At 40.0% G+C, this 14,508-nt stretch overlaps 1 protein-coding gene across 1 annotated transcript in view; it reads left to right on the forward strand.

The window, feature by feature from the left end:
• LOC107096147 overlaps window positions 1–14,508 on the forward strand; it is a 162,730-nt gene that overhangs the window by 102,331 nt on the left and 45,891 nt on the right. Inside the window, exons 3-4 of the mRNA XM_015392663.1 lie at window positions 6,969–7,048; window positions 8,070–8,204. Coding sequence (XP_015248149.1) covers window positions 6,969–7,048; window positions 8,070–8,204 — 215 coding nt within the window. The remainder of the gene's footprint in view (window positions 1–6,968; window positions 7,049–8,069; window positions 8,205–14,508) is intronic.

The following is a 14,508-nucleotide window of genomic DNA, read 5'->3' on the forward strand; positions in this document are numbered from 1 at the left end:
CAACAATCCCCACAGTTCATGAAGCTTCATGTGAACATGTCACCACCTACTGGTGGAGTGCAGAACTACAGTTAGTAGTTGAAGTTCCTTTAAAAAATGTAATTATTGGTTTTTGTGTGTAAAATGTCTTAGAAGAGAACAATCATTTAAGGCTCCGTGTTTTTCTGCCATTTTAGTGAAATAAGCTCAAGCAGACGGTGAAAGTGGGCAATGATGAGCAAAATGAACAAAAGTCATTCTTATTCCTAACATTATAGTTTTTTCACTGCTTGTGGTTTTAATCGTCTTGGAAGTTTTGTGTTCAACCAATCATTTGGCTAAACCAACCAATCTAATTTGTCCGTGTTTTTACCCAATCTATATTTGTAATTGGGCAAACCAATACAAATTAATCACATTAGCCAAAATACTTGTTGTGTTTTATCGCAACTTTCAAATGTCTTAAATGGAATTTGAACCAACAACCAAAGGAGGGATGGAGAATGTCTTACAGACGCCACTAGCAAGGTGACAGCTCTGCAGGAACCAATACTGCACTACTTTAACCAAAATAGTTTTAACCAACTAGATTGGTTGTTTTTCCAATAAATCTATTTTATATATCCAAACTCTCCTACAAACTCCGACATCTTGACTGAATAAAGAGGCTCAGAAGTTTCGGGCGAGCTGAACCACTTCCTGAAGCGGTCATGTGATATGGCGGAGTAGCGAGGCTTCGGACGTCATCTATTTTGGCTCCTCCCCCAAATGAAGCAAGCCTAGATACACGCCTCTTGGAAACCCTTATTTTTTGAAAAGCAAAATAAATGAGAACTGAGAGGAGATGTTTAAGACTACTTTTCAGATTCTCTTTTTTCAGATTTTTTTGAAAATCTCAGTAAATCATCAGTTTCTGAAATAATCCACTTGCTTGATTCTGAAAACAGTTCCAGCTAAAAGTTCCTGAAACCAGTTTGAACCTGGCAGGTCATTTGGTTTGCCAGTTGCTGCAGTTTGATGGCAGAAACCATCAAAGAGGTTCCTAAAATAACCAGTTAATTTCAGTTTAATCCAACAGAGTGACTTTAATGTCAGCATTAGGAGCATTTTGTTCACGTCTTGTCTGCAAATGAGGTCATATCACCAGTTAGACTCAGTGGCTGCACTGGTTCCCAGTAATGGATCCGTCTTGACCTCCTATGCCTACGCTGCAGAGATCTACCAAAGCTGTTTTTCTAGAGGCTGATGCAGATTATCCTGAAATCAGTTTAATCCATTACTGATACGTGCCGACAGTTTTGTTTTGGGACCATTTTTAAAGCTAACGTTGCCTTTTCTTCCATTATTTAGATTAAAGAAATGAAACAATGACTAAATATGCACACAAGTCTAAGTTTAAACAAACAAACAAGCAAAAACACATTTTCTATTCAATTTAAAAGTACTTTATTGATCCCAAACATTAGTTTGTAAATATTTGATTATTAATCCAAAGAAAACGTTAACAAAGGGGGGGAATGAAAATCTGCCCTCCCAAGTCTGACGCCATGGTTCTCCACTAGAAAAAGATGGCTTCTCCTCTTCTTGTTGGAGGAGCTTCTGCCTCAAGGGGAGGAGTTCAAGTATCTTGGGATGGATGGAGGGAAGAATGTGGCTATAATGCGCTCGCTGTGCTGGGCGGTTATGAAGAGAGAACTGAGTGAAAAGGCAAAGCTCTTGATTTACCGTCCCGACATCTCTTTTGGACGCCCCCTCCCCTGGGAAGCGTTCCAAGCACATGCCACCATGTGAAGGATCCAGGGACGACCCAGAACGTGCTGGAGAGACCAAGCTTCTCGGCCGGTATGGTATGCCAGCGAGAGGAAGACGATGCGTACGACTACTAAATGGAAAGAGCAGTAACTCACGTTATTCACTTGATCTCATAACATGGCTGCTGGTTGCTTTCATCAATCAGTGAGCGGATGCTCGTATCAACAGATGCTGATACAAGAAAACAACGCTGAAGATATCAGTCAGCTGTTGTGTCGGTCTATCTCTGCTGCATTGTATAGACCAGAGGTCACGGATTAGTGGACCACAGTCCGGATCCGGGTCCACCTGATTTAAACATTTATAAATTGCTGCATGTTGTCCCACGGCAGAGTCTAATTTCACTTGCTCCTCTTCTCCTGTTACTACGGTAAAGCCCTGGGGAGCGTCCGGCTCCAGGCTGCACGTGATCCTAATGAGCCAATGAGCTGTCAGTCTGGGTTGCTGCTGCTGCTACTTTTAGACACAGCAGGCAAACCTGTGGCAAGCCGGGCGATGGGAAAGAAGGAGAAGACCATGAGAAAAAGAGAGCAGAGAAAGTGTGGACTGCTGGAAGAACTGCGGTGAACTGGTGAAAGAAAAGTGAAATGGCGTGCTCAAAGATGACCCTGCACATTTAGAGGATGTTTGGCTCAACCTGCTGCTGTGAAGCAGGATTCTCCACCATGAACAGAATCAACAATAAATCTGGATCCAGGCTCAAAATGAGCTCCTTGATATGTGCTTGAGAATGGCTTAGTCTCCGGTTAAACCCAGGTTTAAAGCCTTGCAGGGCAGCCTAAAGCCCACTGCCAACATTAAGACAGAAAAAAGAAAGAAAATAACAAACCATCAGTTCAGGGGTTTGAGAAAATATGGGAATCAGGAAATTATCTATAAACCAAACTGTGAGAGACAATTTCAAAAAGCACTTTATATTTTAAAATGGAAAAACGTTCTATTTTTTGTTTTGTTTTTTTATTAAAAAATTCAATGTATAACATGGATGCTTAACCACCTGCATTTTATTTCTGTGTTTAATTCTGTTTAAAGTAACAGAGTATAATTAAAAATGTCTGCGGACCTTTACTGGTTGATGATTTTCTTTACTCCTGGTATATATATATATATATATATATATATATATATATATATATATATATATATATAATATATACATTGCCATAATTGTAGGCGATACGAAATTGTTCCTAAGGGAAAAAAAAAAGTTGTATTCCATAATTTAACCATCTGCCAGATTCTCCTATAGCTACCTGATATGATAAACACTGTTAATAGAAAGTTTTCTCAGTTCTTTAAACCAATTTATTTTTGTAAATTCCTCCAGATATATACATGTATAGATGTATATATATCTATATCTATATATATATATATCTATATATATATATATAGATTTCTCCCAAGGAATGATTATTGCAAAGCTTTATTCTTTTATTTTAAATAAAACTCTCCAAGGTCAGACTTAATTAACAGATTTAAAATAAAACGGTGCTTTTCATGTTAAACCTATTAGCATTAGCACAGCACACATAGGAACGTTGTTGCACGTGTTTAAAAATTACAAATTAATATTTCATCCAATTTCTTCATTAAATTAATATGTTCCTTAAACTATGAATGTATTTATTGTTCGACACAAACCCTTTATTATTAGACATTTATATTTTGTTAGAAAAGTAATCAGACTACATGATCTTAGCGGCAAACGTTACTAATTAGCTAAAATATTCCCAGGATGCGTTTGATTGTTAGAAAATGTTTTTGGGATTCGCTGCAGTTTGGATTATTTGATGCATTCTTCTGCTATAAGTTAAACTCAACGTAAAGCTGCAGCCTGGGATCAGGAAGCCAGCTGCTGGGTTTTACCGCCTATTTTCTACCCTAGATTTCTTTTTCCGTTTGTTTTAACTGCGTTTATGAAATCCAGGCGTATTTTTACCTTCTTTGACGGAGAAGAGGAAATTTTTTCGTTTAGTCCTGTGAATGATGCTGGAAAGGAGAATTTCTTCTTCATTTCTTTTTTTTCTCACCACAGACAGGATGACTCCTTCCCTGTTTCTAAACCAATCCTCTTGGGACTGTCTGTCACTCACTGTTTCACTCAGTTCTCATTTGCACCTGTCTCTCTCTCTCTCTCTCTCTGTTTCCCCCCCCCCCCTGGATCCCTTTGTTTCTCCAGCTGCTCTTCACCATCAGTGCTTTTCTCTCCTTGTAGCCTGGTTTCCTTTTCTTTGTACAGTATTTCAATTTGATTTCCATTTTCAGCTTTTATTCTTCTTTGCTCTGGACCATTGCTCATCTCCTGGGTCTTCCCACCTTTTGGAAAGTTTATTATTGTGTTAAATGAAATATGAGCTTTGTTTTGCTGCTGCACAGAAAATGCAGCATTTTTAAAATTAACCAGAGAGTCTGTTAGTTTTTATCCCTTTTTTGGGGAACAGGCGGGGGTGTTTGTTTATCTCAGGAGGATCTAAAGTCTACTTTGTGTATTTGTTTGTTTCTTATTATTTGCAAATGATAGAGATATTGAAGTACATGCCAGACAAAAGAGATTCATGTTTTGTTTGTAATTTCCACTTTATATACAATGTAACGAAAATTAAAACTGAATCTAAAGCGGAAATTGGCATATATCTGCATGTTAAGACCCTATAAAGAACTTTGGAGTACTTGGACTTAATAAAGTGTTGTAGAAGTTCAGCCATTTGCATCTTATAGTTGTGTTTAAAATGTTCTGTTTTATCCTTTCCACTGTATTCATAATTCCCTGTTTGCAGTCTCAATTTTCACAAATATAAACATTTGATTCATATGTGCACTGGACAAGAGCCACAAACGGAAAACATGATTCACGCAAGCATACAAGATCCACACATCTACAGCCTATCATTCGCCAAAGTATTTCTGGTACTGAAACAATTATAAATTAAATTACAAAGTACCAGCAGTCTATAAACTTCAGCATTTGTGTGTTTAGAGACTGCCCTGACATGCCTCGATACACAAATGCATTTTTTAAAGCAGGGGATAGTTTGCTACCAATCACACAACTCCCTTGCATGAGCCAATCACAAGAAACTATGCCAACGTACGCTAATTATTGGTCCATCAGTTCCAGGTCAGTTATCTGATGGTCGGCATCCGTTCAGTGTCAGTTCCTCATCAGTCGTGGCGTCTAGCTGATCCTAAACCTCTGCGTAACTTATCCAGAACTTCTCTCCAACATATCAGCGTATCTGCCGTGTTCCAGACGAGCACTGAACGTGTTTCTAGCTTCCAGCTACTGTATAATGGCGTATTGGCAGCGTTTTGGTATAAAGGGGGTTCACAGGAGGAAACCGTCAGTTCTCCTCCAGACTTCATCCCCATCATAGGGTGAGTCAGAAGGTGAGTGATGGATCCTCCCTGCGTTCACGCCCACCACCAACACACTTCCTAGCAGACATGACGCTCAATCTGCTGACACCAGAAACCTGCTTTCTTTATTTCTTTTCATTCATTCTTTTCTGGGTGGACGGTAAACAGCAGCGAGGTTAATACTGCCATCAAAGAAATCTCTTTCTGCAGGCCGGGCGCATCGCTGCCCCCCTCAGGACACTGTGCATCATTTCATGGCCATCATGCTGCTCTAGAAGGTTGCTGCTCTGGGTCCCTGAGCAAGACCCTTAACCCCACACTGCTCCCTGGGCGCCGCACAATGGCAGCCCACTGCTCCCCAAGGGGAGGGCTTGAATGCAGAGAGTCGCTATTGTGGGACAGTAAAGGGATTTAAATGTACATTATATAAAACAATCATTTGTTTGTGTTTTATGGAATAAAAAGAAGAAATATCTTCGTGTCTGTAGGCAGTTAATCTAAAATCCAGTGTCGTTCATCAGCTCCGTCTGTCATTTGTTGTTTAAATGGTTACTACAACATTGTTTGTTCATTTGTTGACCTTTCCAGTTCAGATTAGAGCTGAAAACACGACATGAGCGGCTTACCGTCTGTTTATGTATCAGATATGATTCATTTTGCTGCTCTGGCCTTTATCGGTTTTTCTCAGCAGAGCTTTTGCAAACTGACTTTGTACCAGACCAAGGCAAGGCCACATTAGCTCAGGTTAGGTTTTAGTTTTTAAAATAGATTTTGCATCATGTTGGCAGGAGACCGACGGGAGCCGACCTCATCCTCTGGACTGAGTTAGAAGAACTGAGGTTCCTGCCGTAGACGCAGACGCAGACGCTGCTCACTGCGGTTTCAATAAACATTTTGAGAAATCTGTTTGTCCGCCTTGAATATTGGATCTTATACTGGGCCTTGACACCTACATTAAAATCTGCTGCATCGTCACCTTTAAATGAAAAATGCTAAACATTGATATAAGATGAGGTGAAAAAAAAAGAACAGAAAACAACAAAACAAAGAGATTCTGCTGCTACAGGAAATGTTTGCAGTTTAGTTAAATGTCCCTGGAGAAGCTGGAGTATATGATGCTTCATGATGACCTGAAACATCCAAGGCTGTAGGTTTGATTAACTCCCAGCAAACAAGTTCACCTTGGAGGTCATATTTATAGCCCAGGTATGATGCAGGTGTAACCAAGCTATGCTATAATAGTGTGTAGAAATGTTTTCCACCTTGTGTGAGTCAGCGCATCACTTTCAGCAGCATTGTGTGGAAGGGCAGCTTTGCACTCATCCCCAAACCGTTCCACTCGTATAAAAGTGTCAGTAGAGATTACCTGCAGCAGGACACGTGCGAGACACCTTTACCAGTAATGAGCTTTTCCAGAAGAAAGCGCACAGCAAACCCCAAGTTTTCAGCCCTTTAAATCGCCATTATTTCCATGGTTACAGCGGGTCATGCTCCAGCTGTTTGGAATCAGGTTTGCAGAGTGGCTTTCAGGAAAGCTACTTCCTGGACCTCAAAGAGGCAACTGCCATGTAAATTTCAGGGTGTTGTGAAAGATAATCATAGTGAGAAAAGACTCTTCACAGCAGATTTGATTTGGCTTTGATTAGTGTAATCAGAGTACCATAAAGAGCGATGGCACCGTGTTTCTGAGATAATGTGGGAAGCGTTTAGTCTTCAAATTAGCGCTGCAAAAACGCCGCTTCCCAGGACAAGGCTGAAGCTTCAGTGTTTGGGTTTGGCTGTCATACCTTCCCTTCCTCTCTCTGTTTTGGCTCCAGGGAAAGAGGAACAAGTCCGGAGTGGAAGCAGCCGACACTCCAGACTCGGCACGTGGGCGAGGGGAGAAGAAAGCCATCAAGTAAGTGTCTGGTTGGGTTGGAACAGTGTGGTGATAATGAGCTCCAGTTGGTTCAGCTTTACAAGCAACGCAGGAAACGAGCCTGTTTTTTAGTTTTGTTTGTTGTTTATCAGGATGATGTTTTTGGAGGACAGTGATGTAACCGTGTAGATTTAATCTGTATTAACATCTGAAATCTTTGAGCGATCAAGACGCTGCAGGTTCAAGCCTAAAGCTGACAGGCTTGAATCTTCCCTCTGAAGGTCTGATTGTTTTGGGTTGATCTTCATCTCAAGCCTTTTACCGTCTGGCTAAATGAAGCTGATTGGTCAGAATGAAGCATCTGTTTGTGTTTCTGTATTCTGCTTAATAACCTCTTCTTTTCTTCTCTAGCCTGATTTAGTCTCTGCTACGTTCAGTTTGTTCTTTTTGTTTCTATATGGATGCTTTTCAGCACATCGATGGGCTTCAGCTTGTAAAAGCGTTCTGACTTGGTTTCTTGGATCTATTGAGTTTGTTGTTTTTTTCTGACCTGCTCCAACGCTGTGCTCTGTTGGTCATTTCAGCTGTTTCCTTTTCTGCTCCGTCCCTGAGCTTCGCTCTGACCGCTGCTGTGCCACTTGTATGACATTAGTGATTCTGCTCACTGCTCTCAGACTGCGTGTTTTTTCTCTGCCAAGTCTTTCTGTCGCTTTTTTTCCTCACTTCTTCTAACACCAAGGATGCGGCGCAGACTTCACTTCTGCTTCAGGATTTTTCAGTTTTCATGATGTATGTTCTGTTATATTTTGATGAGTTTTATGACTTTGCAGTTCTGTCTCTACAGCCGAACACCTTGAATAACCAGCTATGTATTTTTAAACCCAACCTGTGCGATGACTGGTCTGCTTCCGGTAGAGAAAGAGGTTTAAAATGTGGGCCTGCTGTGTTTCCGTGGATGGGAGGAGCCTCCAGCCGAGTCTCTCTGTGATGCGAACGCTCGGTCGGTCCAGAGTCTGTCTGTAGTTGTGTTGCTCTGACCTGTCTCTCTCTTTGGCCGCAGTGATCTAGACAGAGACTTTTGGAATAACAATGACAGCAGCACAGTGCAGCAGAGGTGGAGCTCCTATCCGCCCAAGGAGTTTGTACTAAACATTTCTCCCTATGCCCCATATGGAGATCCTCGCCTCACGCTCAAGTGAGTCTTGGTCCAAGTCTGGTAAGAGGCTTCCCTGTGGGCAGGGCTGTAACGAGGCAGGGGCAGCGCTGCTCTCTTTCCTTTCTTTCTTTCCCAGCTTCTCACATGTTCTCCTCACCCGCTTTGCTCTCACCACCATTAGCAACCTCATCCAAATTAAGCTCAGTTATGGATGATTTCCATACAGAAAGACCAAATCCTCCCACTGATAACAGAGATATTTACTAAAACACCCATTTTATAAATGTAATCAAAAAGTGCATATTTGCTGAGCTGCGTTTGCTGTATAATGTCGCTTCCATCCCCGGTAGAAACAACAACGATGATGATGATGATAATAACCCGAGCAGTGTTGGCACACTGGAGGGCACAGATGATTGCTAATGATGGGTCTGCTCGGGAAATCTGAGCACGGCAACTTCCACTTATGCACATTACAGCGTCCTGTTTAAAGCATTTGACTGTTAGTGCATCAACAACGTAGCACAGTCATATGGATCAAGCCCCCCCACCCACTCCCAGTATGCGTTTACTACTTCTGCTCATACGTTGCCTTGCAGAAGTGTTTATACCCCTTCATCTTCCCCACATTCTTTAGCAGGAGGACAAAAAGCTGCTCCAGACCAACAGGCAGTGGAGTTTAGTAGGAAGAAAACCAGATGATTAAATTTTATGCAAAGGAAGAGAAGAACACTTCAGGAGTCGCCTGAATAATCTGCCACTTGTTCCCATAAAAGGGTGAAAGAGATCTGGTTTAGGATGCATTTTGGAGATGTTTAAAAAGCAGAGTTGGATTATAAAAGGAATATCCTCAGCATCTAGAACAGCACTTCTAGATCCACCATCTTTTAATTGAAAGAATACGGTACGACTACAGGTCTACATTTCTATGATTAAGAAGAGCACAACTCAGAGAAGTTGCCCAAAAGTCCAGGATATTCTGGAGACGCTTGAGAGAATAATATTTTATAAAGCACCAATTCACAACACATCTTATTTCAACTTTACTTTACAGAGAAAATTCAATCAAATCCAATAAAAATAAAGATTTATTCAATATTGAGGAAACCCTGTAAATGGTATAAGGTGATTGCAAAATCCTCCTGGATGAGCAACAAATCACTTTCATTAGCAGAGTTAAACACTTTAAAGAAAAGTTCATAAAGCTGCTGACGAAAACACTGAGTGACGGAGAAATCCAATCCAATCCACTTTATTTATATAGCACGGTTTAAATAAACACAAGGTTTCCAAAGTGCTGCACAAAAAGATAAAATAACTAAAAGTAAATAAAATAAAAGCACTGCCCGCACAGGATAAAAATATGCAAATGCAGAAAGAAGATATCTAGCAGTGCATATTTGAAATGTTGCAAATGATCACGTTTAAATCTTTGGCTCACATGCATATTTCTTAAAGATAACATATTTATACATCCTTTTAAATGTTCTTAGTGTGGTACTCCTTTTTATTTCCTCAGAATAACTCCTGCTTGGCTGAGCTCCTGACTTTTAACCGCGGGTCGAACGCCTCATCTTCTCAACACAAACTAGAATTTTCTTCTCTACTGGTTTTTTGTATATTGGCAGGAAGAAGATCACGGCTCGCTTTATAAAATAAAGCAAAGTTTTAAATACGATTAAGTCATGGATTTTCATGAAGTTAGATTTTAATAAAAGTGCATTAGTGTAATTCCTGAATCCAACATTATGAATGATTCCTAAAGCTTTTTTCTAAAGTTTAATAAGTAAATCTAGATATAATTTTGTACTTATTACCCCAAAGCTCTATGCAATAACTAATGTATGGAAGAACTAATGAGTTGTAGAGGATATGTTGTTCTCTGTAGTCAAGCAGCTGTTTAAGCTTCCTGACACTTTTCATTGAATATTTTCTATTTGGGGTTTCCAGCATAGATCATGACTAAAAAAATCACACCCAGAAATGCATATTTATTAACTCTCTCAATACTAATATTGTTTATTTGAACATTTACTTCAATGTCTTTTGGTCGTTTGCTAAAGGTTATAATTTTAATATTAGGAATATTCATTGATTCTTACTAAAAGCAAAAAAAAAAAACCCGGAGGCAACCAAGTTCAATGTGGGATCAGGTCAACCGTAGTTAGATTGGTCAGCGGAAAAACAGAGATAGAGAAAATAGATTTGGGGTGAGAGTGGACAGAAATGCATTCTGGGCCGCGGTGAATAAGGCTGAACATGAGTGAAATACTTTGCCAATCGGACATCTATTTGTCTTTTACTCCACAGATTTAGTCCTTTTTCAAAAGAGTAGCAGAAAAAACAGCTGATAACCTATTGAATATTAATTCTGTTGGTTGCAGTTTCTAAATCCTGCAGACATGTAAAAGAATGTGTCCTGATTAGCTGAAAGTTGAACCCTTAAAGCCCGGTGGGCCCGGTTTAGGGCCCAGCTGACACCAGCAGATTTTTATCTATTTATAGAAAAGTCAGTCACATGGTGTTTCATCCACACACCTTTCAAATGAGGCTTTAAAATGTCTAAAACATCTCAAAATTATTTTTTCACAAATACTTTTTTTTCTATAGCTGTTTAAACAAATGAAAGGAGATTTAAAATTCCACCTGACATGTGTGACTCTGCAGGTATTCATTTTTAGCCCCGCCCCCTAATGGCCACCATCATTGGAAACTAGAGGCTCAGACCTTTCCAAGGAGGGGTCAGAGGTCATTGTGCGACCATTTCAGTAAGCGGAGTGCTTTCCATAAGCTGCTCTGTTATTCTGATTTTCTATCCAGTTTGGTGATTTTATTGGTAAATTTCAATGAACCAACGACTGAATCTTAGCAGCAAAGTCTTTGCCTCATGCAGAAAGTCTCCAATAATAGAAATCAGCAGATTTGTCTGAATAGATTCTCCTTTATTAGTGGATAAAATGTATTTTCGCACTTTCGGAACCACTGTGCTAAAATCCCATTTCCTGCTAGCGCACTGCTCACTAAAACCTCTGTGGAACAAACATGCTTCAACTCATTCAGTCTAAATTAGCTTGAGTTATAGTGAAGATGTGGATCTATAAAGTCTGAGGTTCATCTAGAGTTTCTAATGAGCTTTATGGTGTTTTACAGTGTTTAGTTTTGGGGGGGGGGAATTGGCGAGGCTAAATACATTTCATTTTTTCTTTGTTTAATCACCTATAAATCAGACATGCTGACATCTAAAATGAAAAACTATTCCTCAATGACTTTCTGTCACACAAATGTAAACAATTGTATTTCCAATTTATAGTTTGGAAGCTGAACTCGTTTTATTTAACATTTATAATTTCAGGCAGAATTTGCTCCTAAGATCCTCTGGGCTTAAGAGGTTAACTGCATGCAAATGGTGGGAAAAAAATATCACTGTATGTAATTAACACCTTACTCTCACGGTGATGGATATTTTTGGTTGATCAGCAGAGATGGCAGATATGGTCTGAGTAGATCGGAGACTGAGGTAATGTCAGGATTTGTTCGGGGGTTGAGGACCCAAAGGAAGAGGCAGGAAGACAGAGGTGAATCTTTAAAGTGATTTAATGATGAATAAAGATAAAAAAAACTGAAAACAGAGGCAGGTTATCCAAAATTGCAAAATGAAAACTAAAGTCCAAAACAAACTGAAAACCAGGAGTCCAAATATCCAAAGATAATTAATTAAGAAAAAACACAAGTCTAAACGTACCAAAAAAACCAAGGAGACATCAGGGGAATCAAAATCACAAGTAGGGCTCACAGAGACGAAGTGGAGGAAGACTGAAGAGGTTTGACGGTGTTTGACGAAGACCCAGCAAAGAGGAACTGAAGAGAGAGGGATTTTAGAGGAGACTGAGACAAAGAGGGGGCTGATGAGGAAACTGGGAGCAGGTGTGCACAGAACAAGAGAGGGAAAGAGCTAGGAAGGAAGGAGAACACAAGAGTGCAGCAGAGAGCAACCAATAGAAACCTGGAAGACTGGAAATAACAAAATAATAATTAAACTACGAGGACTGTAAAACAAAGAAAACTAAACACTCAAAAGAAAACAGAACAGAACCAAAACTAGGACAGTAACTGGGGAAAAAAACAAAGAACAGAGCAAAATAAAAATAAAACCACTAAAACTAGAAAACAAGGAGTAAAGCAAGACTGAACACTAAAAAGAAAATATAACAGAACCAAGACTAAGACAGTAACTGAGAAAAAAACAAAGAACTCAATAAACTGAGAATTAAACCACAAAACTAGAAAAAAAGGAGCAAAGCAAAACAAAAACATAACAGAAACAGAAACCTGACAGGTAAATAAATGGCAATCATGGAAGAAACCCTTTGGAATAAAATGTCCGACGCTATAGTGAAGCTAAGCTTCCAGAAGGACAGTGACTCAACATAAAGCCTCAAATATCATGGAGAAAAACATTTTCACACAACTGGAAAAAAGGAATGAGTATTAAATTCAATCTCTAGAAAGACACACTAAATAATCATTGCAGTCCTCAAAATATTAACACATTTTTTAATTTTTAAAACAACCTGGAAACCATTTTTCTTTGCCTGAAAAACTTGGAGCTTTTTTGTGTTTCAGCTGAAATAGAAGATAAAAGCCTTCTAAGTTTGCCACGATTCATTTAGAAAATGTGGAAAAGCTCATAGGGCGTAAATACTTCTGAAGGCAACGTATGCTGTTGCTTTTTAAGCGACGCACATGTTGACACGCCCCCTCACTCCCTACAGCCCTGCCGCTCCACACTAACTGCTAACCTTTAACCTCTCTACCCATGGCGTGACCATGGAGACGGGCAACCCTAATCTTCCTCCTCTCCAAAAACGCTGTTAACCAACTTTTCTCTATAACGTGTGGTTTGGCTGTGTCTCCTATATCTGTGTGGTGCTGTGGTGGTTGCTTTGGATGTGGAGGGTTGACCGTTTGCACCAGGTTTGCAGTGTGGTGCCACTTACTGTACTGAACATTCATTTGTGGCTTACTGTTGAATTCTCCCCCATCAATGTAAAATCAGCTGCTCTAACATTTAATCACTTGAACTGCATCTGCTCTCTCATCATTTCTGGGAGGCAACATAATACTGTTTTTTTTCTCCTTATTGCTGTAAAAAGTCTCACTTGATTCCAGTAAAACTCAGCCAAGGTCACCTATGGGCCCTAAGAGGATATTCAGCTGCTAGGAAACAAACTAATCCATCTTTTGGACTTTAGATCTTTGTAATTCAGTCGTAATGAAAGAACTAAACCTTTGCACCACTGAGGTCCTACTGCACCTTCAGTGGTGAAACATAAAAACGGATTTTTCAGTCCACAATTAACCCCAAGAAACAGATTAATGAATTATGTGTTGGGAAAACATGTGACATTCAAAGTAAGACCATTTAATGATGAGATTTCTCTGAAGGAGAGACGGCGACGACTTCTTGACACCCACCAATGATATTGGGTTAAAGCCAACAGACAGCTGGGAAATCATTTCCTTTTTGAGATTCTCTTGAGAAGAGCAGCTTTCACTCATAATGACACTGGGCCTTAATTAGTCAGTCTCCAAGTAGAAAGGAGTTTATGGACTTCATGTTCATTTCTGACTATTAGTGCATCATGACTATTGAAGTGCTAAAGTCACATTTTTTAAAGATTTAAATTCAGGCAATCAAATACTATTTATCCAGGTTTCCACTTTCATTAGAAACCCTGACATGTGAGAGAAAGAAAGAAAAAAAATCACTTAAAGTCGTAAGGAAATCATATTTAAATGTCAAATCATTCTGCCTTAAACATGTACAGTGAGTCCAAGAAGTATTTGATCCCTTGCTGATTTTCTTCGTTTGCCCATTAATAAAGATGTCATCTCTACCCGCCATGTGTGGAGGAAGAAAAATGCTGCCTATGACCCCAAGAACACTGTGCCCACCGTCAAGCATGGAGGTGGAGGCATAATGTTTTGGGGGGTGTTTCTCTGCCAAGGGTACAGGGCTACTTCACCTCATCACTGGGAAGATGGATGGAGCCATGTACCGTACAATCCTGAGGGACAACGTCCTCCCCTCTGCCAGGAAGCTGAAAATGGGACGTGGTTGGGTCTTCCAACATGATAACGACCCGAAACACACAGCAAAGGCAACAAAGGATTGGCTCAAGAAACATCACATGAAGGTCATGGAGTGGCCCAGCCAGTCTCCGGACCTCAATCCGATTGAGAATCTATGGAGGGAGCTGAAGGTCACAGTTGCCAAGCGACAGCCCACCAACCTTCCTGATTTAGAGAGGATCTGCAAAGAAGAGTGGGCCAAAATTCCCCC

This window comes from Cyprinodon variegatus, unplaced genomic scaffold (genome assembly GCF_000732505.1).
Source record: "Cyprinodon variegatus isolate N-32 unplaced genomic scaffold, C_variegatus-1.0 Scaffold602, whole genome shotgun sequence".
NCBI lineage: Eukaryota > Metazoa > Chordata > Actinopteri > Cyprinodontiformes > Cyprinodontidae > Cyprinodon > Cyprinodon variegatus.